The sequence below is a fragment of the Chiloscyllium punctatum genome, chromosome 2, assembly GCF_047496795.1.
Source record: "Chiloscyllium punctatum isolate Juve2018m chromosome 2, sChiPun1.3, whole genome shotgun sequence".
NCBI classification, from domain to species: domain Eukaryota; kingdom Metazoa; phylum Chordata; class Chondrichthyes; order Orectolobiformes; family Hemiscylliidae; genus Chiloscyllium; species Chiloscyllium punctatum.
In genome coordinates, this window is record NC_092740.1 from 16,178,449 (window position 1) to 16,206,193 (window position 27,745).

A 27,745-nucleotide genomic window follows, 5' to 3' on the forward strand; every position below is an offset into this window, starting at 1 on the left:
ATGTGCAGGTTAGGCGAATTGGCCATGCTAAATTGCCTATTGTGTTCAGAGATGTGTAGGTTAGGTGCATTAGTCTGGGTGAATGTAGAGTAGCAGGGGAATGGTTCTGGGTGGGTTGCTCTTCAGAGGGTTGGAATGGACCTTTTGGGCCGAAGGACCAGTTTCCACACTGTAGGGATTCTAGGGTGCTAATTGGACAAGAGAGCAGCCATTCACTTCTATTCCAGCCTTGGGTGACTGCCTGTGTGGAGTTTACACATTCTCCCCATGTCTGCATGGGTTCCTCCAGCTGCTCCAGTTTCCTCCCACAGTCCAAAGATGTGCGGGTTAGGTGAACTGGCCATGGTGTTCAGGGATGTGTAGGTTAGATGTACCATTTGGGGAGATGTAAAGTAATAGGGTAGGGGAATGGGTTTGGGTAGGATACTCTTTGAATCGTCTGTGTGGACTTGTTGGGCCAAATGGCCTGTTTCCACTCTGTAGGGATTCTATGAAATAAACAGTCAGATTAGCCAGTTCCTTTTTGTTTCTACACAGCAGTGTTATCACTCACAGCAGAGTGACCTTCCTATCACCAAAATTACTGTGACTGTTTTCCCTTTGTAAACAACTAACCACAACCAGTAATCATCCATGTAGCCAATCAAATATTTACAAGCAAAGCCCATTAATGGCAAAGCAAACCTTCAATTGTGAGGGGGAAGCAGGGAGAGAGGGAAGGGACTAAATCCAGATGGAGTTGGAGGGGGAAATAAAGCACTGTATCCCCTGTAGAATGGTCTGCTTTATTTATTTTTCATTTAACTTGTTTTTCCCAAATCAACCTGTTCAGAGATGTTGTCCCACAGCTCTGGAGCAGGTAGGACTTCAACCTGGACCTCCTAGTCTGTGGACTAGGACTGTTCCACAGGAGGACCCTCATATTTCTTTGCATCTGGTACTCCCAGATGATCTCCCATCCAAGTACTAACCAGACCTGAGTCTGCTTAGCTTTGAGATCAGGTATTTTTAGTCTAGTATGGTCGTAGACAATAATGAACTCTTCCTTAAGTGGGAACAAAATATCCTGCCTGGATATAAAGCAGCAGTGCTGTTTCGAAAGGGCTCAGGTGATGCGTTCCAATAGGCAGGTCATTGCCTGTTATCAAGGGAACCCATACTCAACGAGCTCCGCAGGGAGACCAATCAGTGATTCCCCATGAGCCTTATATGGGTTATTCCAATCTCCTGCATTCTTCCTTCCACTATGAATTACTTCGTGTTCCTCTCCAATTAAATTTCGAAAGTGGCTATTTGTCTGCCCACTTCACCAATTTGTCTATAATCCAATTCCACCTTTCACCCACACTGTTCCCACAACTCTTGATAAGCACATACAGCGTAAAGTCTACTCAGGAGACATTAACATCTAATCTACTCTGACATTCCCAGTCCTGTTATAAGGCAACATTCCATTGCAAAACGTAGCCTTTTGTTTGTGAGGTAATAAACTCTTTATCTCTGACCTCTCAAGTGACCTGAGAGATTGCAAGGGAATTGTATCCAGAACTGAAGAAGGGTCATTTCACCTGAAACGTTAACTCTACTTTCTCTCCACAGATGCTGCCAGACCTGTTAAGATTTTCCAGACATTTCTGATTTTGTTTCTGATTTCCAGCATGCATAGTTTATTGTTTTTTTAAAAATATCTTTTTCTATTTAAGTCATAGAGTCATAGACATGTACAGCATGGAAACAGACCCTTCAGTCCAACCTGTCCATGCGGCCAGATATCTCAACCCAATCTAGTCCCACCTGCCAGCACCCGGCCCATATCCCTCCAAATCCTTCCTATTCATCTACCCATCCAAATGCCTCTTAAATGTTGCAATTGTTCCAGCCTCCACCACTTCCTCTGGCAGCTCATTCCATACACGTACCACGTGAAAAAGTTGCCCCATAGGTTTCTTTTTTATCCCCTCTCACCCTAAACCTATGCCCTCTAGCTCTGAACTCCCCGACCCCAGGGAAAAGACTTTGCCTATTTACCTTATCCATGCCCCTCATTAGTTTGTACACCTCTATAAGGTCAACCCTCAGCGTCTGACGCTCCAGGGAAAACGGCCCCAGCCTGTTCAACCTCTTCCTATAGCTCAAATCCTCCAACCCTGGCAACATCCTTGTAAATCTTTTCTGAACCCTTTCAAGTTTCACAACATCTTTCCGAATTCCACACAATATTCCAACAGTGGCCTAACCAATGTCCTGTGCAGCCGCAACATGACCTCCCAACTCCTGTACTCAATACTCTGACCAATAAAGGAAAGCATACCAAAGGCCTTCTTCACTATCCTATCTACCTGTGACTCCACTTTCAAGGAGCTATGAACCTGCAGTCCAAGGTCTCTTTGTTCAGCAACACTCCCTAGGAACTTACCATTTAGTGTATAAGTCCTGTTAAGATTTGCATTCCCAAAATACAACACCTCGCATTAAACTCCACCTGCCACTTCTCAGCCCATTGGCCCATCTGGTCAGATGCTGTTGTAATCTGAGGTAACCCTCTTCGCTGTCCACTACACCTCCAATTTTGGTGTCATCTACAAACTTACTAACTGTACCTCTTATGACCAGCACCAATCCTTGTGGCACTCCACTGGTCACAGGCCTTCAGCCTGAAGAACAACCCTCCACCACCACCCTCTGTCTTCTACCTTTGAGCCAGTTCTGTATCCAAATGACTAGTTTTCCCTGTATTCCGTGAGATCTAACCTTGCTCATCAGTCTCCCAAGGGGAACCTTGTCGAAAGCCTTACTGAAGTCCATGTAGATCACATCTACTGCTCTGCCCTCATTAATCCTCTTTGTTACTTCCTCAAAAGGCATGATTTCCCACGCACAACGCCATGTTGACTATCCCTAATCAGTCCTTGCCTTTCCAAATCCATGTACATCCTGTCCCTCAGGATTCCCTCCAACAACTTGCCCACCACCGACGCCGGCTCACTGGTCTATAGTTCACTGGCTTGTCCTTACACCCTTCTTAAACAGTGGCACCACGTTAGCCAACCTCCAGTCTTCCGGCACCTCACCTGTGACTATCAATGATACAAATATCTCAGCAAGAGGCCCAGCAATCACTTCTCTAGCTTCCCACAGAGTTCTAGGCTACACTTGATTAGGTCCTGGGGATTTATCCACCTTTACCAGCACTTCCTCCTCAGAAATCTGGACATTTTGCAAGATGTCACCATCTATTTCCCTACAGTCTATATCTTCCATATCCTTTTCCACAGTAAATACTGATGCAAAATCCTCATTTAGTATCTCCCCCATTTTCTGCAGCTCCACACAAAGGCCGCCTTGCTGATCTTTGAGGGGTTCTATTCTCTCTCTAGTTACCCTTTTGTCCTGAATGTATTTGTAAAAACTCTTTGGATTCTCTTTAATTCTATTTGCCAAAGTTATCTCATGTCCCCTTTTTGCCCTCCTGATTTCCCTATTAAGTATACGCCTACTTCCTGTATACTCTTCTAAGGATTCACTCGATCTATCCCGTCTATATCTTACATATGCTTCCTTCTTTTTCTTAACCAAACTCTCAATTTCTTTAGGTAAAAACAAGGACTGCAGATGCTGGAAACCAGAGTCCAGATTAGAGTGGTGCTGGAAAAGCACAGCAGTTCAGGCAGCATCCGAGGAGCAGGAAAATTGATGTTTTGGGCAAAAGCCTTTCATCAGGAATGGAGGCAGGGTACCTGCAGAGTGGAGAGATAAATGAGAGGGTGGTGGGGGTGGGGATAAAGTAGCATAGAGTACAATAGGTGAACGGGGGCGGGGATGGAAGTGATAGGTCAGAGAGGAGGGTGGAAAGGAAGATAGGCAGGTAGGACAGGTCATGGGGACAGTGCTGAGCTGGAACGTTGGAGCTGGGGTGAGGTGGGGGAAGGGGAAATGAGGAAACTGGTGAAGTCCACATTGATGCCTTGGGGTTGAAGTGTTCTGAGGCGGAAGATGAGGCGTTCTTCCTCCAGGCGGCGGGTGGTGAGGGAGCGGCGGTGGGGGAAGCCTAAGACCTGCATGTCCTCGGTAGAGTGGGAGGGGGAGTTGAAATGTTGGGCCACGGGGCAGTGGGGTTGATTGGTGCGGGTGTCCCGGAGATGTTCCCTGAAGTGCTCCGCTGGGAGGCGCCCAGTCTCCCCAATGTAGAGGAGACCGCATCGGGAGCAATGGATACAATAAATGGTATTGGAGGATGTGCAGGTAAAACTTTGATGGATGTGGAAAGCTCCTTTGGGGCCTTAGATGGAGGTGAGGGAGGAGGTGTGGGCGCAGGTTTTGCAATTCCTGCGGTGGCAGGGGAAGGTGCCAGGATGGGAGGGTGGGTTGTTGGGGGGCGTGGACTTGACCAGGTAATCACGGAGGGAAATGGTCTTTGTGGAAAGCGGAAATGGGTGGGGAGGGAAATATATCCCTGGTGGTGCCACCTCCAAACGGATCCCACCGCCAGGGATATATTTCCCTCCCCACCCATTTCCGCCTTCCACAAAGACCATTCCCTCTGTGATTACCTGGTCAAGTCCACGCCCCCCAACAACCCACCCTCCCATCCTGGCACCTTCCCCTGCCACCGCAGGAATTGCAAAACCTGCGCCCACACCTCCTCCCTCACCTCTATCCAAGGCCCTAAAGGAGCCTTCCACATCCATCAAAGTTTTACCTGCACATCCACCAATATCATTTATTGTATCCGTTGCTCCCAATGTGGACTCCTCTACATTGTGGAGACTGGGCACCTCCTGATAGAGCGCTTTAGGGAACATCTCCGGGACACCCGCACCAATCAATCCCACCGCCCTGTGGCCCAACATTTCAACTCCCCCTCCCACTCTGCCGAGGACATACAGGTCCTGGGCCTCCTCCACCGCTGCTCCCTCACCACCAGACGCCTGAAGGAAGAACGCCTCATCTTCTGCCTCGGAACACTTCAACACCAGGGCATCAATGTGGACTTCACCAGTTTCCACATTTCCCCTTCCCCCACCTCACCCCAGTTCCCCTTCTAGCTCAGCACCGCCCTCATGTCCTGTCCTACCCGCCTATCTTCCTTTCCACCTATCCACTCCACCCTCTCTGACCTATCACCTCCATCCCCACCCCCATTCACCCATTGTACTCTTTGCTACCTTCCCCCACCCTCCTCTTTGACCTATCACCTCCATCCCACCACCATTCACCTATTGTACTTTATGCTACTTTATCCCCACCCCCACCCCCCTCTCATTTATCTCTTCACTCTGCAGGCGCCCTGCGTCTATTCCTGATAAAGGGCTTTTGCCCGGAATGTCGATTTCTTGCTCCTCGGATGCTGCCTGACCTGCTGTGGTTTTCCAGCACCACTCTAATCTAGACCCTCAATTTCTTTAGTCATCCAGCATTCCCTATATCTACCAGCCTTTCCTTTCACCCTGACAGGAATATACTTTCTCTCTGGATTCTCGTTATCTCATTCCTGAAGGCTTCCCATTTTCCAGCCATCCCTTTACCTGCGAACATCTGCCCCCAATCAGCTTTTGAAAGTTCTTGCCTAATACCATCAACATTGGCCTTTCTCCAATTTAGAACTACAACTTTTAGATCTGGCCTATCCTTTTCCATCATTATTTTAAATCTAATAGAATTATGGTCGCTGGCCCCAAAGTGCTCCCCCACTGACACCTCAGTCACCTGCTCTGCCTTATTTCCCAAGAGTAGGCCAAGTTTTGCACCTTCTCTAGTAGGTACATCCACATACTGAATCAGAAAATTGTCTTGTATACACTTAACAAATTCCTCTCCATCTAAACCCTTAACACTATGGCAGTCCCAATCTATGTTTGGAAAGTTAAAATCCCCTCCCATAACTACCCTATTATTCTTACAGATAACTGAGATCTCCTTACAAGTTTGTTTCTCAATTTCCCTCTGACTATTTTAGGACGTCTGTAATACAATCCCAATAAGGTGATCATCCCTTTCTTATTTCTCAGTTCCACGCAAGTAACTTTCCTGGATGTATTCCCAGGAATATCCTCCATCAGCACAGCTGTAATGCTATCCCTTATCAAAAATGCCACTCCCCCTCCTCTCTTGCCTCCCTTTCTATCCTTACTGTAGCATTTGTATCCTGGAACATTAAGCTGCTAGTCCTGCCCATCCCTGAGCCATGTTTCTGTAATTGCTAAGATATCCCAGTCCCATGTTCCTACCATGCCCTGAGTTCATCTGCCTTCCCTGTCAGGCTCCTTCGATTGAAATAAATGCAGTTTAATTTATTAGTCCTACCTTGTCCCTGCCTGCCCTGACTGTTTGACTCTCTTCTGTTCTCAACTGTACCAGTCTCAGATTGATCTCTTTCCTCACTATCTCCCTGGGTCCCAACCCCCCACCTTGCTAGTTTAAATCCTCCCAAGCAGCTTTAGCAAATTTCCCTTCAGGTATATTAGTCCCCTTCCAATTTAGGTGCAATCCATCCTTCTTGTACAGGTCACTTCTACCCCAAAAGAGATTTCAATGATCCAAAATTGTGAATCCTTCTCCCATACACCAGCTCCTCAGCCATGCATTCATCTGCTCTATCCTCCTATTCCTGCCCTCACTAGCTGGCAGCACAGGGAGTAATCCAGATATTACTACTCTCGAGGACCTCCTTTTTAAATTTCTGCCTAACTCTCTATAATCTCCCTTCAGAGTCTCAATCTTTTCCTTTCCTATATCGTTGGTTCCAATGTGGACAATGACCTCTTGCTGGTCCCTCTCCCCCGTGAGAACATTCTGTACCCTCTCTGAAACATCCTTGTTTTGTCTTTTCCTGTTAATATCTTGAAGACTTTGATCAGATCACATTCTAAATTCTGGAGAAAACAGGTCTAATATATATAAAGTTTCCTTATAACTTCCTCTAAAGTCAGTATAACTTTGTTAAGTTGTGGTGCCTACATCTGCTCACAGCTGTTAAAGAGCCATAGAGTTACTTCGCATGGAAACAGACCCTTCTGTCCAACTTGTCCACACTGACCAGACATCCCAATCTGATCTTAGTCCCATTTGCCAGCATTTGACCCATATCCCTCTAAACCCTTCCTATTCATAAACCCATCCAGATGCCTTTTAAATGTTGTAGTTAAAGCAGCCTCCATTACTTCCTCTGGGAACTTGTTCCATACATGCACCACCCTCTGCATGAAAAGGTTGCCCCTTAGGTCCCTTTTAAATCTTTCCCTTCTCACCTTAAACCTATGTCCTCTAGTTTTGGATTCCCCCACCCCAGGGAAAAGACCTTGGCTATTTGTCTTGAACATTGGTAGTCACAAAAACCCATCTGCTTCATTAATGTCCTTTAGGGAAGAAAATCTGCCATCCTTACCTGGTCAGACCTACAAGTGACTCCAGACCCACAGGAATGTGGTCGATTCTTGACTGCCTTCTGGGGCAATAAGGGTGAGACAATTAATGCTGGCCTAGCCAGTGATGTCCATACCCCACGAACAAATGGAATAAAAGGATAGAAGAGTGTGAAAGGTTATTAGGGATAGGCAAGTATGTGATGTAATAAGGCAGCCATGATTTTAATGAATGGTGGAGCAGGCTTGAGGGACTGAGTGGCCAACTCCAGCTCCTAAGCCACACATTCTCATATGTCCATGTATACAAATAGTGACATGTTTGTTTTTGTCTCATTCTATGTTGTCCCAATGCCTTTCAGGTTTCTGGTCGAAGAGAATTCCTCCTATTGCAAGGTTTACAGTGTCGATATTTCCTCAACAATCACCCTCATGTGGGAAACAGGCTCAGAAGGGCCCAAAACCAAGGATTGTTGGAGGCTCCTCAGCCTTGCCTGGCTCCCACCCCTGGCTTGCTGCCATATACATCGGAAGAAACTTTTGCACTGGATCCCTTATATTCTCTTGTTGGGTTGTTTCTGCTGCCCATTGCTTCATTGACAGGTAACTGGGTAACCGATGTTTGAACTCATCGAGACCAAATTATGAATCCACCAACACATTTGTGTTGGCTTAGGGAAACAAGTGTCTGGATTAGTGGTGCTGGAAGAGCACAGCAGTTCAGGCAGCATCCAAGTAGCTTCGAAATCGACGTTTCGGGCAAAAGCCCTTCATCAGGAACCGAAACGTCGATTTTGAAGCTACTTGGATGCTGCCTGAACTACTGTGCTCTTCCAGCACCACTAATCCAGAATCTAGTTTCCAGCATCTGCAGTCATTGTTTTTACCTTAGGGAAATAAGTGGCCAATCAACTAGTGGGGTAGAAGAGCTGAAAAGGCTGAGTGGCCAGCTCCTGTTCCTGTGTACCACCACCGGCAGCACTCCCATCAAATTGGTTCCAATAGGAACCCCACCCATCTGAAACAAAATACAGATTGCTCCCAATTCCCATTTCCTTAACATTTCCTGGAAGTGGAAGGAATTGCTTCCATGATTCTCTTCTGAGTGAAATGTATAGACTTATAAAATATTGTCGCAACATATGCTTCTGGTATTTGAGACTCAAATTTTACAAAATTCTACTCATTTTTTTTTCCATCTTCTCTTATTTTTATTCACTTGTGGAATTTGGGCATTGCTGACTGAGCCAGCATTTATTGCCCATCCCTAGTTGCCCTTGGTGGCAAGCTACCTTCTTGAACAGCTGCAGTCCACCTGCTGTGGGTTGACTCACAATGGGGGGGATTTCCAGGATTTTGACGCAGTGACAGTGAAGGAAAGATAATATATTTCCAAATCAGGATGGTGAGCATCTCGGAGGGGAAGTTGCAGGTGTCAGTGTTCCCTTGAACCTTTGGCCCTGGTCCTTCTGGATGGAAATGGTTGTGGGCTTGGAAGGTGCTGTATGAGGATCATTGGTGAATTTCTGTAGTGCATCTTGTAGATGGTACACACTGCTGCTACTGAGCACTGGTGGTGGAGGGAGTGGATGTTTGTGGATGTGGTGCCAATCAAGGGGATTACATTGTCCTGGATGGTGTCAAGCTTCTTGTGTGTTGTTGGAGCTGCACCCATCCAGGCAAGTGGAGAGTATTCCATCACACTCCTGACTTGTGCCTTGTAGATGGTGAACAAACTTTGAGGAGTCAGGAGGGGAGTTATAATTATGCTATATGATAAATATTATATTATAATTACATAATTGTGCTGTGATTACCGCTGCACCATTTCCAGTAGTATATTCATAATTCTCAGCACTTTCTGAGTGAAATCTAATTCATTCATCATCACATGCAGTGATCAAGATTCATTATATTATTCTGTTATTATTTGGGAACCCAGGGTCAAAAATGGCAGAACAATGTTTAAATTTAAGTTTGATTTGTATTTTTATAGAATGTGTGCTTTACAAGAGGGTGGGAAAAAATTTATACTTTCACATTGAATTGTTCTGAATGGTGCAGGGTTGGCTGGAGTTTCTTTACACAGTTTAAGGAGGTATTGAAACTTTCGAGGCATTAGAGAAAATATAGAAAAAAATCACGGTTGTCTAGTAAGAAGAGTTCAGTAACACAGAAAGACAGAAACATTCTGAAGCATTGGGTAGTGTGCAAAGTTTTAATCAGATGGAACCAAAGGTACTGTTATCTTCGCAATCTTCAAACTAAACTGCAAAAGATTAAAAGTTGGAAAGACAAATGCTCCAGACACGGAAGGTGACAGAAAAAGAATTGTAAGAACCCTCGTTCAGGGCTACTTTGAGTGAAACAATGAAATAAATTGCTGGGGAAACTCAGCAGGTCTGGCAACATCTGTGGAGAGAGAAAGCAGAGTTAATGTTTTGAACTGAAAGACACTTCTTCAGACTGAAAAGGTCTCTCTCTACTTCGAGTTGATTTAGTAATTTGTTTAAGGGTCTCAGGAAGAGATGTTCACTAAAGAAAAATAGCATTGAGTGGATGCAGAAATTTGTCGAAAGAAACCAATTATAGACGTACCAAATGAACAAGAAATTTAAAAGTGGAGACAGGGTGACCCTGTTCTGTGATGATATTGTGCCTTTAAGAGAGATTTGTTCTGTGCTGTTTCTTTCACTTACCTATAAGTAAGTTAGGGGTTAGGCTATCTCTTTTATATATTTTGAGGGGGTTTGGTTTAATCCATAACTGTTCTTAGTTCTGATTTTTGTAATATGATCATTTCATCTAATACTTGTACAGTGCAATGTAACTCATTTCTACTGTGTAATAATTTTTTGTTTCTTTTTGTTAGAAGTACATAGTTAGTTTGAACATTGCGTGTTGTACAGGGAGTTTGCACATTCTCCCTGTGTCTGCGTGGGTTTCCTCTGGGGTGCTCTGTTTTCCTCCCACAGTTCAAAGATGTGCAGGTCAGGTGGATTGGCCATGCCAAATTGCCCGTAGTGTTCAGGGATGTAGAGGCAAAGTAGATTCAGGGTTAGAGGGATAAGCTAGCAGGGGAGAGGGGTCTGGGTGGGATGCTGTTCAGATAGTGGATGCAGACTCAATGGGCCAAATGGCCTCTTTCTGCAGTGTAGAGATTCTACGGTTTTATGACAGCCTCTTATACACAGTGACTGACTGCCATGGTAACCAAAGAAGAAAAATAAAGCTTATGGCCTATCAGGCCAGGTTTTACTCTGGGATCTAACTTGTTCATTATCATGATCAACTGGAATCATAAACATATGAAACCCTAGATGCATAAGATAAGATACACAAATATAGTTGTTTTGGAGTTTTCTTTGCAACTATTATTTGTTGGATACTTCTACCAGAAATAGATTTGTTAAAGAATAATTTGTTTTTCACCCGTTTATCTCCATCTGACATCCGCTTTCTTTTTAAGTCCCCTTACATCATCAATCCGAGTTGTGTTGGGACAGCATCATTTTAATAAAACGAGCAAAAACACTCAGGTATTCGAAATTGAGAAATACATTCTACACAGCAAATACAATGTGTTTGATGAAACCATACATGACATAGGTAAAACCACAAATATCTACCTTTTCGTTTATCTCTGGGAAATTGTGAAGTTTTGCTTGAAAGTGTACTTGTCTGCCTATGTATATCTGTGTGTGCATGTGTTACAAAGTCAAAAGCATATATGGTCACTTTAAGATGGAAAGTGCTTTTCTGAATTTAAAGTACAGTCACAGCTGTTAGCTAAAGGTTTGGATGTTCCAAATGTAATATTTGGCTGTGAAATGGATACCTGAGTTTTGGTTGCTGTTTTGACAGTAATTCAAATTTTGTCTATCAGTTAAATTATGCCCAGGATATGAAAATCCAATCGAGTTTGAATTTATTGTTTTGAAACCTGGAAACCAATCAAATTATAAAAGTTCAGTGTGTCATGGAGGTTATATAAATTGGGTATTTTGAAAATTAGAGAGAGAGAGAGAAACTGCTGTAAAGAGAGAAACTGCCATAGAGAGAGAAACTGCTGGAAAGCTAACTGCCAATGTAACATACTGCTCTCAAAGAAAATTAGAAAATGCTCTATCAAAGGTACCTTTTCATGAGAAACATACTCGCAGTAAAATGAAAGAAGATGACCCAGGGAGATCAGCAGCAGGAAGAGTGAAGACAGCAAAGAAGACTGGGAATATGTGGTTTTGAGATTAAATTAATGTAATTTTCATAAGCGCCTTATTGGAACATCATATTGTTATCGAGTTGGAGTCAGATCATAAGCAATTAAGAGGAAGGGGGGCTTGGAGTTCACTGACACTCACATTTTAACAGATTAAGAGGCGAGGCAAGCTTTTCTTGGCGTTTAATTGACAGAATGGTTCAACCTTCTATGTCATGATATGTATGTGTGTGTTTATGTATATGTATGTGTGTATAGTTATGTGTGTGTGCTTCTGGGTGTAAGTGTAGTATACATATACGTGTGTGTGTGTCTGTCTTTCTGTGTGTGTGTGTCTATGTGTGTGTTTATGTGTGTGAGTGTGTGTGTCTGTGCATGTGTGTCTATGTGTGTATCTATGTGTGTGAGTGTGTGTGTCTATGTGTGTGAGTGTGTGTGTCTGTGTGTGTCTGTGTGTGTGAGTGTATATGTATTTGTTTAAATGCCATAAACTGGATTTTGTTTTAACTCCTAGCCCTTCTAAAGTTGAAGAAGGAAAATAAGCGTTGTGCGACCAAGACCAGATTTGTTCAAACACTCTGTCTACCGTCTGTGACTGATTCCTTCCCAGATTGTACAAAATGCCAAATCGCTGGATGGGGACACACTCATGAAAGTAAGGAGCTTTGTTATTCTAATATCCATATTCCTTACCAACTCAGAAGATGTGCACAGGGCTGTGAAATTTGCTGTAAAAAGGGCCATGATATCAAAGCTTTTCATTTTGCACTCATCAGGACAGGGAAACAAGGATATCATCTTCCTTTGAGATTTGGCATTCTTGCAATTCTGTCCTGATCAATTCCAGATGAAAAGTATGTCTTTTTTTTCCAGCAGTACTCACTCTGTATTACCAAGCAACTAATTAAGTAATTTATGATGGTAGTGTATTGCAGGTCTTTCAGGGAGTCTGAGTGGCCAAGGATACATGCATTCTTTGCCTGCATGGTGTAACTATGATGGAATTGTGATGGGATAGTGATGGTTGAGTCTCTGATGTTCTTTCTGTCACATGGTTGAACAGAAATCTCTCCTGCTTTTACAGCCTGCCGTTGGAAGGATTTTTAGCTTGGTATGCTTCCTGTTTGGTTGTGTAATGACCACCCCTTTCTATGGGATGTTAAATAATAGCTAACAAAGATTGCACAGGTGGAATCCCTCACTGCGATATGCACATGCCTCATTGCTTCTTGCCCATTTCTGACCCCCTCTGTACAACAACTAACCTCTGTATCTTCAGCAGCCTGGCCCTGACTGTGGAATTGCCTCCCTAAACCTCTCCATCTTCCTCCCCTGTCCTTCAAACCTACCACTGTGATCAACCTTCCCCATTGTGGCTCAGTGTCAAGCTTTGTCAGGGAACAGCCTTGTAAAGCACCTTAAGGTATTTTGCAAAAGGAGCGTATGAAATAGGAGAAGCAGTTGGCATACCGAACCTGCTCTGTCAATTATTAAGATCATGACTGACCTGATTGTGACCTTAACTTGTCCTTGTTCAAATGCAATACTGAACAGGTGAGAAATACTGGCCAAACCAGTGATACCCAGGGGTTCCAAAAGTCGTTCAAAGACAAAAAATATTTGGAAATGAATGTATAGGTCGTACTGCTTCTCCACAGAGATCTCAGTGGTTAGCACTGCTGCCTCACAGCACTAGGGACATGGGTTCGATTCCAGCCTCAGGCGACTGTCTGTGTGGAGTTTGCACATTCGCCCTGTGTCTGTGTGGGTTTCCTCCGGGTGCTCCGGTTTCCTCTCACAGTCTAAAAATGTGCAGGTCAGGTGGATTGGCCACACTGAATTGCCCGTAGTGTCAAGAGATGTGTAGGCTAAGCGGATTAGCCATGAGAAATGCAGGGTTACAAACATAGGGTATGGCAGGGGGAGGGGTGGGTGGGGGTGGGTCTGGGTGAGATGGTCTTCAGAGGGTCAGTGTGGATTCAATGGGCCAAATGGCCTGTTTCCACACTGTATGGATTCTTTGATACTACTGAACAGAAAAGGTCCTTTGGCCCATTGAATCTGTGCCAGTTAAAGAGACCATCTAACTATTCTAATCCCATTTTCCAACATTTGGCCCTTGGCCAAGTACTTCTTAAATGTTAATCTAAATGCTACTTAAATATTACAATAGTTTCTGCCTCAACCACCTCTTTGGGTGAAAAACTTTCTCCTCGCATCCTCTCTGAACCTCCTCCCTCGAACTCTAAATCCATGTCCTCCCCACTGGTTATTAATCCGTCCCCCTGTAGGTAATGTTTCTTCCCGTCTACCTGCCTATGCCCTCATTATTTCATGCATCTCAATCGTGTCCCCCCTCAGTCACCTCTGCTCTAAGGCAAACAACCCCAGTCTGTCCAATCCATCTTCATAATTGAAACTCTCCAGCCCAGGCAACATCTTTATAAAATTTCTTCGCACCCTGTCTGGTGCAATCACATCCCCCCTGGAATGCAGAACCCACCCAGAAGTGCATACAATACTCTTGGCTAATAAAGGCTTATATACCATATATCTTCTTAACTACTTTATCCACCTGCCTAGTTAACTAAAGGAACCAGTGTACATGCACATCAAGGTCCCTCTGATTGTCGCTGCTTCCCCGGTCCCAGCATTCATCATGTATTCCCTTGCCTTGTTTGTCCTTCCCAAGTACATCACCTCACACTTATCCAGATTGAATTCTATTTGCTGCTGATCAGCCTATCTGACCAGCCTATCCATATCCTCCTCTATTCTAAGGCTGACCTCCTCATTAAATATCACCTCACCTCACCTCATCTGCAATCGTACTGATCAACCCTCACAGTCTACTGTGCTTCAAAAGGCTTGCCTCTCATTTTTCTCAATCACAGACAGCGTGGTCCCAACCTGCTCAGCCTTTCCTCATAAGATGAACTTCTTCAGCCCAGGAATGTTTGCTTTCTGTTTGTTGATGGGCTCAGAGTGTCGCTGGCTGGGGAGCTACAAACAGAGTGGAGAAAGAACAGTTGATGTGGTTTCGGATGCTGAACCATTCCTCATGGTGAAGCTCATACGGCAGGTTTACTGTGATGATTCCAAGATTTCAGTCCCAGAGAGAGGTTGAAATAGATAGGACTCTACAGAATGGAGGTTTGTGGTGGTGTTCATAGATTAGTTGGAGGAAAACAAACACAAAGTTTATAATCATAGAGTCATAAAGTTGTACAGCACAGAAACAGAACCTTTGGTCCAACTCATCCATGCCAACCAGATATTTTAAATATTCTAATTGTATCAGCCTCCATCATCTCCTCTGGTGTGAAAAATTTAGGTCACTTTTATATCTTTTGCCTTCACCTTAAACCTATGCCCTCTAGTTTTGGACTCCTCTACCCTGGAGAAATGACCTTAACTGTTTAGCCTATCCATGCCCCTCATGATTTTATAAACCTTTTTATAATGTCACACCTTATCCTCCAATACTCCAGGAAAATAGCCCCATTCGTGGAGTCATACAGCATGGAAACAGACCCTTCGGTACAACCAGTCCATGCCAAACATAATCCCAAACTAAACTTGTCCCACCTGTCTGCTCTTAGCTCATATCCCTCCAAGCTTTCCTATCCCTGTATGTATCCAAAGAAACATTGTAATTGTACCCACATCCACCACTTCCTTCATTCTGCATGCGAACCTACATCTGTGGAAAACATTTGCCCCTCGTGTCTTTTTAAAATCTCTCTGTCCTCTCACCTGAAAAATGTTCCCCTTAGTCTTATTTCCCCTTCTTAGGGAAAATAGCAGGGAGACTAGAACTGAACACAATACTTCAACATTGACAAATTTAAATATAAATGTAGATTTACAAGATCATAAGATGGAGGAACAGCAGTTGGCCATTCAGCCCATCAAGTCTGCTCCACCATTCAATGAGATCATGGCTGATCCCGATAATCCTCAACTTCACTATCCTCAGAGAAGAAATTCCTACTCATCTCTGTCTTAAATGTACCACCTCCTGTTCTGAGATTGTGCTCTGGTCCTAGACTCTCCCACAACCTCTCTTGTCAAATTCCCTCAGAACCTTGTATGTTTCAATAAAATTGCGTCTCTTACTTCTATGTTCCAGTGAATACAGATTCAATCTACTCAACGCCTCTTCATAAGATAATCCCTCCATCCCTGGTGTCAGTCTAATGAACCATTGTTGGACTGCTTTCAACGCCAATGTGTCTTTTCCCAGACCAAAGCTGTTCACAATACTCCACTCATTGGCAAAAGACCGAATGGGGGAATATGGGCAATGAGGAAGGTTTTCTCACGGAGAGAGGTGTTAGGAATCTGGAAAACTGTACCTGAAAGTGTTGATGGGAGCTTGATTCATAAATCATTTTGAAAAGGTCATTGGAATGGTAACTGAGTTTTGGACAAAACAGAGGGTCATTGGACTGTTCACAGCTGCAATCCAAAGGGCTAGCACAGGCACAAATGGCCTTCATTAGAGGTATGGTGTCCATTATTCTGTAATTCTACTTTCTTGTGCTTCCTTTCTTTTCCAGATGCAACAACATATCCTTGCACTTTGCAGGAAGCCACAGTCCGCCTCATTCCCCAAGAATTGTGCAGCAGCAATTTTCTCTACGGCACTGAAGTGACACCAAATATGATCTGTGCAGGAGAAATGATGAAATCTGTTGATGCCTGCCAGGTACCTGCTCTGCCTTATATCAAAGATATCGTGCAGGGCACTAAAATCCTAGTTGGGTTACCACAGCAACCACAATTCCAAAAATCACTTCATTGACAGCGGCACTCCTCAACACAAATGTTCATTAGGAAAGGCAGACAGAGTCATGGAGACATAGAGACACAGAGTCATACAGTCAGAGTCATAGAGTCATAGAGACATAGAGTCAAAGAGACATGGAAATATGGAGTCATTGAGCCATAGGGACATATAGTCATACAGTCGCAGTATCATAGAGTCAGAGTCACAGAGACATAGAATCATAGAGATATAGTGACAAGAGACACAGAAAAATAGAGAAATTGAGTCATAGAGTCAAAGAGACATAGAGACAGAGACCTAGAGACATAGAGTCATAGAGACAGAGATGTAGAGATGTAGAGACATAGTCATAGAGTCATAGAGACATAGTCATAGAGTCATAGATTCACAGAGTCATAGAGTCACAGAGTCACAGAACATAGAGTCATAGAGACATTGTGTCATAGAGTCATAGAGTCACAGAGACATAGAGTCATAGAGACAGAGTCATAGAGTCACAGAGTCACAGAACATAGAGTCATAGAGACATTGTGTCATAGAGTCATAGAGACATTGTGTCATAGAGTCATAGAGTCACAGAGACATAGAATCGCAGAGTCACAGAGCCATAGTGATAAATGGAGTCATAGAGACATACAGTCATAGAGACATACAGTCATAGAGTCATACAGACATAGAGCATAGAGACATACAGCATGGAAAGAGACCCTCGGTCCAACTTGTCCATGCTGACAAGATATCCTACATTAATCTAGTCCTATTTGACATCATTTGGCCCATATCCGTCTAAACCTTTCCTATTGATATACCTATCCAGGTGCCTTTTAAATGTTGTAATTGTACCAGCCTCCATCATTTCCTCTGGCAGCTCATTCCATACCCGCACCACTTTCTGCATGAAAAAGTTACCCCTTAGGTCCCTTTTAAATCTTTCTCCTCTCACCTTAAACCTATGTCCTCTTGTTTTGGACTCCTCTACCCTGGGGGAAAAAGACCTTGTCTATTCACCCCATCCATGCTCTCTATGATTTTATAAGATTGTTAAAAAGTAGATCATGGGTTAAGCATGGAGACAGTAACGTAGCGATAATCTCATTGGAAAAGACCAGACTAATGGTCTGGAGCAATTGATTCGAATACCACCATGGCAGTCGATGGGATTAAATTCAATGAATAAATCTGGAATTTGTATAAAGACGTGTCTCAGTGGTGGCAACCATGAAACTATTGTTGTAACATCCCAACTAGTTCACCAGCGTCCTTTGGGAATGGAAATCTACCATCTTTTGTCCCGGTCTGACCTACATGTGAGTTCAGAACCACAGCAACATGGTTGTTTTTCGTAACTGCTATCTGAAATGGCAGAGCAAGCCACAGGATTCAAGGGCAATTAGGGATGGGCAAGAAATATTGGCCTGGTCAGAAGTTCCTGCATCTCAGAAAAGAATTTAAAAAGAAACAGGACATCAACTGTGAGAAACAAAGCTCACAATACAATAAATTTCAGTCCGAGTCAAATTCTGAATCAGCGAATTTTATTGAAATGTTCTTGCAAGATGGGTGTTTAACAAATAGGCACACCGGTCCAAAATTACCCCACAATTTATACAGTTTAATTGAATCTCTCTCAGGACTTCCCTGTTTACCTCATTGGCCTAGCATATTACGTGTCAAACTTATCACTATTCCTTATTGTGTTCTGCCCCTGCCTAGCTGCGCTCCGCCCTTGTTTACTTCTCCTACTACTCTAAGCCGGGCAACCCTTACTCTTATTTACCTTATCCCTTATTTGCAGCTAACTTGGCTCTTTCTGGTACCTACAGAGGGGTAATATGCCAGGTTGGCATAACTTAATGTTCTCTTCCCTCCTTATCTATTTGTCTGTAACATATTCCATTGTTTACAGACACGTTCTAGCTAACTCAGCTCTTGGCTGAAACAATTATACAATTGTGTAGGTTAGTTCATCACCTTGCATAAGCAATTATAGTTGCAGAAGTAACACAGCTTTACCTATATCCCACATCAACCTTAGCTCATGGCTATCACTCTCATCTCTAAGTCAGCACCTAATGAAGTCAGGCCCCACTATGGAGATTTGAATTGACACTTAATGCAGCGTTGAGGGAGGACTGCATTGTCATACAGTGATATCACTTAAGGGAATATGTGTCATGGGGGTACCATGTGACTGGCACTCAGTTAGTGGAGCCGTAATTGGGATGAGGGTGTCTCTAACTGGGCCAACAATTATAGAGTTGGACAGCACGGAAACAGACCCTTCGGTCTAACCAGTCCATGCCGATCAGATATCCCAAACTAAACTAGTCCCTCCTGTCTGCTCTTGGCCCATATCCCTCCTACATTTCTTATTCATGTACTTTCCTAAATATCTTTTAAACATTGTAACTGTACCTGCATCCACCACCTCCTCTAGAAGTTCCTTTCACACACAAACCACTCTGTAAAATAATTGCCCCCATGTCTTTTTTAAATCTTTCTCCTCTCACCTTAATTATACACCCTCAGTCTTGAAATCCCCTACCCTAGGGAAAAGCCATCTGCCATTCACCTTATCTGTACCCCTTATGATCCAACCTCTCCATATAACTCAAACTCTCTTCCAGCAACACCCTGGGAGATCTCTTTTGAATCATCTCCATTTATTACCCATCCCTAAGGGTTTTGGAGAAGGTAGTGGTGAGCTCCCTTCTTGAACTGCTGCAGTTAGATCAGACCCCAGAGTAGATTTCTCTGTTGAACTATTTTGGATTGTGTATAAGTAATAGTTAAAATCTTCAAATGAGTCAAACCTGCATGTGTTTTAGCAATCCTGTGTGTGTGTATGTGTGAGACTGGGGAGTGTGTGAAAAGAAACCAGCAACACTGCAAGAGGCACCACCATTAATATAAGAAACAAGGTTATTATCTCATCGAATTAGTACGGCAGAGAAGGTGACCACTTCTGTCTGCACCCTTGGCTTTATTCAACTGGTTCAGGAAAGAGCAGGTGGCACTTCAACCCAGACTTCCTGATCTAGAGGTAAGGACACTAACCATTGTGTCAATAAAAGCAGAAAGATTAAAGATAGTTCAAAGACGAGTAGGAGAAACTAAACAGCAAAAAAGATGTTTGACTCAGTGAATAGTTCAGGTGCAGAATGCACTGTGGAAATGTGGTGGGCACAGGTTGGACTATGGTTGGAATAAACTGGTTGGATTGAAGGATCTGTGTCCGTGCTGCATGACTCTATAAAGCATTCAAAAGGGGCATTGGATGGTTATTTGAAGAGAAATGGTGGACAGGGATACAGGGAAAAGGCAGGAGACTGGCAGGAGGAGATAGAACTTGTGGGCATGATGAACCGAATGGCCTCCGTTTACAAGGTAAAGATGCTGTGATTCTGGGTAGGGAGGCTCTGCCAAGAGGCCATTGATCCTTCAGCCAGCAAATAATGTTTTTGTTTGTGGGAGCTTGCTGTGCACAAATTGGTTGTAAGTAAGTTTTTTGTTGATACCTGCAAAAGATGGCAAAAAAATTCAAGTGCTTCCTATAGTTAGTAGGCCATTCCGCCCATCTGGTGCGCTCTGGCATTGAATCAGACCATCATTGTTACATACTCTTAAGCCTTTACAAATGTCTGCTAATCCTTTGTCTACACAGGGAGATTCCGGAGGCCCACTAGTTTGCTACAAAGGGGACACAGCATATCTGTACGGGATCGTCAGCTGGGGGGAAGGCTGCGCTAAGATGAACAAGCCGGGAGTCTACACAAGGGTTACCAAGTACATCAATTGGATCTACAGGAAGATCAAACATAGACCAAAATACAACCAGAAAGGCTAAGCTTGCCGGCAGGGGCAGTTCTTACTTCACCAGAATGATGACTTCAACCACCTCCTCCCCTCCTGCGCATGTGGCAATTGTAACTCTGGGAAAAACCGTCTCACATTTTGGGTTAATTACTCCAACCAGAAAAAAAAATCCAGTGGAACAGTTGTCAACAGATTTCTGACTCAGTGGTAGGTTGCCAAGCCTCCAAGTTTCAGGAATTTAAAACAATTCCAGTGCCATTAAAAAATAAATTGTGTCTTGTTTTATCCTTTTCTCCCATTTTCTTTGGCGGCATTGATGGGATGGCACATTTAACACATAAACTAGGGCACAGCTACCTGGACTACACTACTTCCCACCCTGCCTCCTGTAAAAACACTATCCCTTATTCCCCATTCCTCCACCTTTGTCGCATTTGCTCCCAGGAGGACCAATTCCACCACAGAACACACCAGATGGTCTCCTTCTTCAACGACCACAATTTCTCCTCCCATATGGTCGATGATGCCCTCATCTCATCCACTTCATGCACCTCGAAACCTACCCCTCTAACTGCAACAAGGCCAGAACCCCCCTAGTCCTCACCTTCCAGCCCACCAACATCCATATACATCTTATCACCTGCCATTTCCACCACCTACAAACAGACCCCACCAACAGAGATATATTTCCCTCCCCGCCCCATTGGCATTACGTAAAGATCATTCCCTCAGTGACTCCCTTGTTAGGTCTATGCTGCTTCCCACAACCCACCCCCCACCCCGGCACCTTCTCCTGCCACCACAAGAAGTGCAAAACCTGCGCCAACACACCTCCCTTACCTCCGTCCAAGGCCCCAAAAGAGCCTTTCACATCCGTCAGAGATTTACCTGCATTTCCACAAATGTTATATTTGTTACTCCTGACGTGGTCTCCTACAGGATGCCTACTTGCGGAACACTTCAGAGAATATCTCTGAGACATACACATGATTCAACCCCACCACCTCATGACTGAACCCTTTAACTCCCCTTCCCTCTCCGCCAAGGACATGCAGGTCCTGGGCCTCCTCCACCGCCAAACCCATACCACCTGACACCTGGAGGAAGAAAGCCCCACCTTCCTTCTTGGGACCCTCCAACCACACAGGATCAATGTGGATTTTATCAGTTTCCTCATCACCCCTCCCCCACCTTATCCTAGGTCCAACCTTCCAACTCGGCACTGCCCTCTTGACCTGTCCTACCTGCCCATCTTCCTTCCCACCTATCAACTCCACCCTCCTCTCTGACCTATCACATTCCACCACAACTTAATCCACCTTTTGCATTCCCAGATCCCTTCCTCCCCAACCCCTAAACCCCAACCTGTCTCCCATTTATCTCTCAGCCCCCTTAGGGCAACCCCTCATTCCTGATGAAGAGCTTATGCTCAAAACATCGATTCTCCTGCTCCTTGGGTGCTGTTTGACCTGCTGTGCTTTTCCAGCACCACACTCTTTGACTCTGATCTCCAGCATCAGCCGTCCTCACTTTCTATCTGTTAAAGCGTCATGAATATAAGGGATTTACTATCCCAGTGGATGCTGGGACATTGATTAAATTTAAGGAGAAGGAAGGCATGAATTTTATTCCGTAATGGGTTGAAGGGTCATGGGGAGCAGGCAGGAGTGTGGAATTGAGGCCGAGATGAGATCAGCCATGATCGTATTAAATGGCGGAGCAGGCTCGAGGGGCCGAATGGCCTCCTCCTGCTTCTTTACTCTTTATAAAAATGTCATGGTGTTGATGAGATGCTTGACTGAGCTGTGATTGACTGAAATGGGAAGGTCATGTGATTGGACAATATCTGACTAGCAAACCTGTGACAGAGGGGCTTTGGAGGGTGCTAGGCAGAGGGGTGTGTGGGTGTCAGTTTGATGAACTGACCTGCAAATGGTCCTTTTAGGAATCCTGAGTGGTTCCAGGTGGATACAAGGCCCTTGTCAATGCAGGTTTACAAGCGCATTAAGGAATCCTAGATTAGAACATCCTCCTGCCAGGCATCTTCATTCTGAATCATGTGAGGAGCAGTCTATTAATTCCACTCTCTGCAGTTCCCTTGTTTCCCTAAGAATACTGAGTAGGACCAAGGTGAGGAGAAATTCCTTCACCCAGACAGTGCTGAGCCTGGAGAATTCTTTGCCACAGAAAGGCAGTTGAGGCCAAAACATTGAATGATTCCAAGAAGGAGACAGATATTGTTCTTAGGGCTGAAGAGATCAAACAGTTTGGGGAGAAAGTGGGGACAGGGGACTGAGTTGGATGATCAACTGTGAATGATTGTGTAGACTCAAAGGGCCGAATGGCCTACATCTGCTCCTCTTTTCTATGTCTCTATGTCCCAGCAAATTTACTTCCAGATATTGATTCGCTTCCTTTCCGGAAGCGATTATTGAATCCATTTCCACCAGACTATCTTCCCAGATCCTAAACACTTGTTGCCCCTTGACCTGTTCAGGGAGAGGTGGGCGCCGCAGGGAGTGGAGTGCATTATTTCCCCCTCCAACTCTATTTTGATTTAGTCCCTGCCCTCCCCTTCACTGTTTGATCACACAGCATTGCCCTTTGATGTGAAAGATGCTGCTTGTCACTGGCCACTTGGGTGTTTCCTTTCCTCCTGGTGGTGGAAATTGAATAAAGATTTGTCCATCTTCTGTCTTTCACTAAAAAAAATAAATAAACAGGAGTGACAGAGGTTCAGCTCACTCTGAGAGAAGAAAAAACACGTTGCACAGAGAGGTTTGTCCTTGTATTGTCACTGGTTCTTTGTCTTGTCACTTGAATATTTAAACACCACCCCCCCCCCCTCCACCCCCACCAATCCCCAGCTTATCCACCATAGGAAACAGTCTCTGTCTACATCCTTTCCTATTTTGAACATCTCTGTCAAATCTCACCTTTGTCTTCAAGTAAAAGCAAAATGCCGCAGATGCTGGAGATCTGAAATAAAAACAGAGAGTGCAGGAGAAATTCCGCAGGTCTGGCAGCATCTGTGGGGAGACAATCAGAGTTAGTATTCTGAGTCCAGTAGAGACTTCTTCAGGTTCTGCAGTGTTCTCTGTTTTGATTCTGATCTTAGCTTTCTTTGTTCTAACAGGACAACCCTGGATTCTCCAGTCTTTGAATTCAATTGTAATTACAGTCATAGACTCATAGGGATGTACAGCATTGAAATGGACCCTTTGGTCCGACTCGTCCATGCCGACCAGATAGCCTAATCTAATCTAGTCCAGCACTTAGCCCATGTCCCTCTAAACCATTCCTATTCATGTACCCATCCAGATGCCTTTTGAATGTTGTAATTGTTCAGACAGCAGTATAGGTTTCTTTCTCTGACCATGTAGTCACAGCCTTTGTCTGTCATCGTCCATTTTAAAGTGCCATTATTTTGATCTTTTGTTCCCCCGAAGTTCCAAAACAATCCAACATCATATGAAACAATAATTGCTGCTCCTGGAATTTGAGGAAATCACCTCCAACACCTAAAATACTTCAATAAAAGGAGTAGCTATCACAGCCACAATTGTACTCCATCTTGGATTTTATAAACCTCTAAAAGGTCACCCCTCCAGGATGCTCCAGGGGAAACCAGCTGCAGCCTGTTCAGCCTCTCCCTATGGCTCAACTCTTCCAACCCAGGCAACATCCTTGTGAATCTTTTCTGAACCCTTCCAAGTTTTACAACATCCTTCCTATAGGAAGGAGACCAGTTCTTTTTCTATGCACCCATTCTTGAAAATGAGAGTGTGGTGCTGGAAAAGCACAGAGGTGAGGCAGCGTCCGAGGAGCAGGAGAATCAATGTTTCGGGCAAAAGCTCTTCCTGATAAAGTGCATATGCTCGAAACGTCGACTCTCCTGCTCCTCGGAGGCTGCCTGACCTGCTGTGCTTTTCCAGCACCACACTCTCAACTCTGATCTCCAGCATCAGAAGTCCTCACTTTTGCCATTCTTGGAAATGACCCACCCCCACATGGCCTACTTAAGAACTCCTCCTCATTTCCACCTTCCTCCCCCCGCCCCCCACCCCGCCCCCAACACACCTTCCAGAAATGTGGTGGGCAGAATTGGACAATATATCATATGTGGGTTCACATTCATCTTTCATTGGGTTTGGCCTATCCTCTACAAACAGTGTAATATAAACCTCTGTTAATGCCACCCAGTTAATGTTCTGGATCTGTTTATTAAAAGGGTGGGTGAACATTCCCCAGATTTCTCCTGTTTCTTTGTGTTTAAATGGTTGGGAGTAGTGGTTTGGGACATATGAGGCAGGGGGAGGACGTCTGGGCTGGGATGTCAGATTGTCCTAGAGCCTTGGACCCAAAGTTTTTGGATGTGCTTTTCAATGGAGGTGGAAAACCACTGGACAGTATTCAGAATGATCACACAAAGAAATATGTCAGCTTTTTCATGTGAATTGTGCATTACTGCTGTTATGGACTAGACCAGACCCTCAAAACATTCTTAAGCAGGCAGCACAGGCCATAACTTTGCAATTTGTTTCATTAAGTGTACTGTGAGAATTACCCAGAGTAATTTAGCCAGGTTGACTACCAGGTTTTAAAACAGACAAAAATTTATTCACAAAATTACACAATGAAACAGAAAGAGCAGAATAAAGAACCCCTACAGAACTCAGTCTATCCAAATTCGACTTAATTATGCTGTTCCAAATATATACAACAGTCCCAATAAACAAATCCCCTAAGACACAGTAAAAATGAAGCAAAGGTTTACAGGTCGAAGTTAGAAGAGCAGAAGGAGAGAGAGTCTAGCAGCCTGTTTCCACACAGCCCACAGCTGAGCTCCCTAACTAATTCTGGACTGAACTGCTTAGCCCAAGAGCTGGCCACGCCCCCTTGACTTATACAAGTCACTTCTAAAAAGATAAAAGCTTTGACCTATAAACAAAAAGGCCTTTCATCTCTGTACCAAACCCAGCCGTTTCGGAGCCCGGAGTGTTTTATGCCCCTCCCCGCTCAAAACAGGCCAAGGACACAGTCTCCTTGAAAAAAGGAACAGCTTTTAGAAAAACCAGACCAGCTTTGTGACACCTCCCCCCTTAAAAAAAACCCATCAATATCAAAAGATGGCTTCACTTTTAAAACCCCTTCAAAACAAACTGTTTATTAGTCTAAACACACACATACACTTTACTGACTATACACATGCAAACACGCACAACCACATATGAATTCAGGCTGTGGTACACCCTCACCGAACGCCTCCGTATCTCATTCGAGTCTCACTAACACATCGGCCATCACGTTTCTGTGACCTGCCGCATGCACAATTGTCAAACTGAGTGGCTGCAGCAACAAGCTCCGCCTAAACAGTCTGGCATTTTTGTCCTTAATTTTTTTCACAAATGTCAATCAGTGTATACGTTTGCCTCAGGTGCATTGCTGGTAATATAGACTCTGAAATTTTGCAATGTGAGCACCAAGCTCCAAGTCTCTTTCTCTACCGTTGAATATTTCTGTTGATGAATGTTCAACTTCCTGGAAAAATACCCAATGGGTCTATCTATTCCCTCATCATCCTCCTGCAGGAGCACCGCACCGACCCCCACATCCCTGGCATCGATAGTCACCTTGACAGGCTCCATGTAAACCTGGTTTGGCTAATACTGGGGCAGTGGTTAACACAGGTTTTTAAGGCTGTCAAATGCCTTTTGACAGTCCACTGTCCACTGAAAGTTCTTGCCCTTTTTTAACAATTTGGTGAGCGGAGCAGCCACACTGCTAAAGTTCAGCACAAACTTCTGGTAAAATCCGTTCAATCGCAGGAACCATAGTACTGTTCTTTTTGTCGATGGTGTGTGAAATTCCCCAATTAATTTCGTTTTAGCATCCCGTGGGGCCATTTGTCTGCGTCCAATAACAAGGCCCAGGAAGGTGGCTTAGCCTTTGGCAAATCCACTTTTAGCCAGGTTTACCACAAGCCTGCTTTCCGAAGTCGATTGAACAAGTCCGATAAATGCTATAAATGTTCCTTCCATAGAGTCATAGGCACAGAAACAGACCCTTCAGTCCAACTTGTTCATGCCGATAAGATATCCTAAACTAATCTAGTCCCATTTGCCAGCATTTGGCCCATATTCCTCTCAATCTTTCCTATTCATATACCCATCCAGATGCCTTTGAAATGTTGTCATTGTACCAGCCTCCACTACTTCCTCTGGCAGCTCATTCCATATACGCACCACCCTCTGCATAAAAAAGTTGCCCCTTAGGTCCTTTTTGAATCTTTCCCATTTCACATTAAACCTATGCCCTTTAGTTTTGGACTCCCTTTACCCTGAGGACAAGACCTTGGCTATTCACCTGACCCAAGCCCTTCATGATTCTATAAATCTCTGAATGACTAAAAATCACCAGGTCATCAATATACACCACACAGTTGGGTAATCCAGCAATGACCTTATTAGTCAAGTCTCTTTAATGTGGCTGGAGTGTTTTTAATACCAAATGGCATGACTTTGAACTGATATAATCCATTTGGTGTTTTGAAAGCCGAAATTGCCTTTGCTCTCTCTGACAAACGTACTTGCCAGTAACCTCTGAGCATGTCCAACTTAGAATGTAAATTGGTTATCCCACCTTTTTGATACTGTCCTCCAGCTGTGGCATTAACTTTGCGATAGTCCACACATACCCGTTGGGTATCGTCTGACTTTGGCACCATGACTATGGGTGAGCTCCAGTTACTGTAACTCACTTTGATTATGCCATCTTGGAGCATGTGTTCTATCTCCTTCTGAACCTGTGCCAACTTTAGAAAGTTACGCCTATGAGGATGTTGCTTAATCGGAACAGCATCTCCTATGTCTACATAGTGCACAACTAGGTGCGTACATCCCAGTTTATTTTCGCATATCTCCCCATGTGAAAGTAATAACTCTTTCAGGGTCACTTCCATTTTCTTGTGGAAGGTAACTCAATAATTTATCCCAATTTTTGACAACTTCCTCATTGTCTAATTTGATTTGAGGTGAGGAATGTCCAATTCAGAATCTTCTGTGCTGCGATCATTAACACCTTCTCCTCTTGCTTTCCTGCCCTATCAAAATACCTTTTGAGCATATTCACATAGAGTCATAGAGATGTACAACATGGAAACAGACTCTTTGGTCCAACTCGTCCATGCTGACCAGATATTCCAACCCAATCTAGTCCCACCTCCCAGTATCTGGCCCATATTCCTCCAAACCCTTCCTATTCATAGACCCATCCAGATGCCTTTTAAATGTTGCAGTTGTACCAGCCTCCACCACATCCTCTGGCAGTTCATTCCATACACATACCACCCTCTGAGTGAAAATGTTGCCCCTTAGGTCTCTTTTATATCTTTCCCCTCTCACCCTAAACCTATGCCCTCTAGTCCTGGACTCCCCCAACCCAGGAAAAAAACCTTGTCTATTCATCCTATCCATGCCCCTCATAATTTTGTAAACCTCTATAAGGTCACCCCTCAGCCTCCGATGCTCCAGGGAAAACAGCTCCAGCCTGTTCAGC

At 44.2% G+C, this 27,745-nt stretch overlaps 1 protein-coding gene across 2 annotated transcripts in view; it reads left to right on the forward strand.

Moving 5' to 3' along the window:
* Window positions 1-20,473, forward strand: part of LOC140494757 (hepatocyte growth factor activator) — an 88,759-nt gene extending 68,286 nt beyond the window's left edge. For both annotated transcript variants that reach the window (XM_072594328.1, XM_072594337.1), the window contains 5 exons: window positions 7,724-7,964; window positions 10,831-10,970; window positions 12,095-12,235; window positions 16,143-16,291; window positions 20,037-20,473. In XM_072594328.1, coding sequence (XP_072450429.1) covers window positions 7,724-7,964; window positions 10,831-10,970; window positions 12,095-12,235; window positions 16,143-16,291; window positions 20,037-20,219 — 854 coding nt within the window. In that variant the 3' untranslated portion in view covers window positions 20,220-20,473. The remainder of the gene's footprint in view (window positions 1-7,723; window positions 7,965-10,830; window positions 10,971-12,094; window positions 12,236-16,142; window positions 16,292-20,036) is intronic.
* Window positions 20,474-27,745: the final 7,272 nt, after the last annotated feature.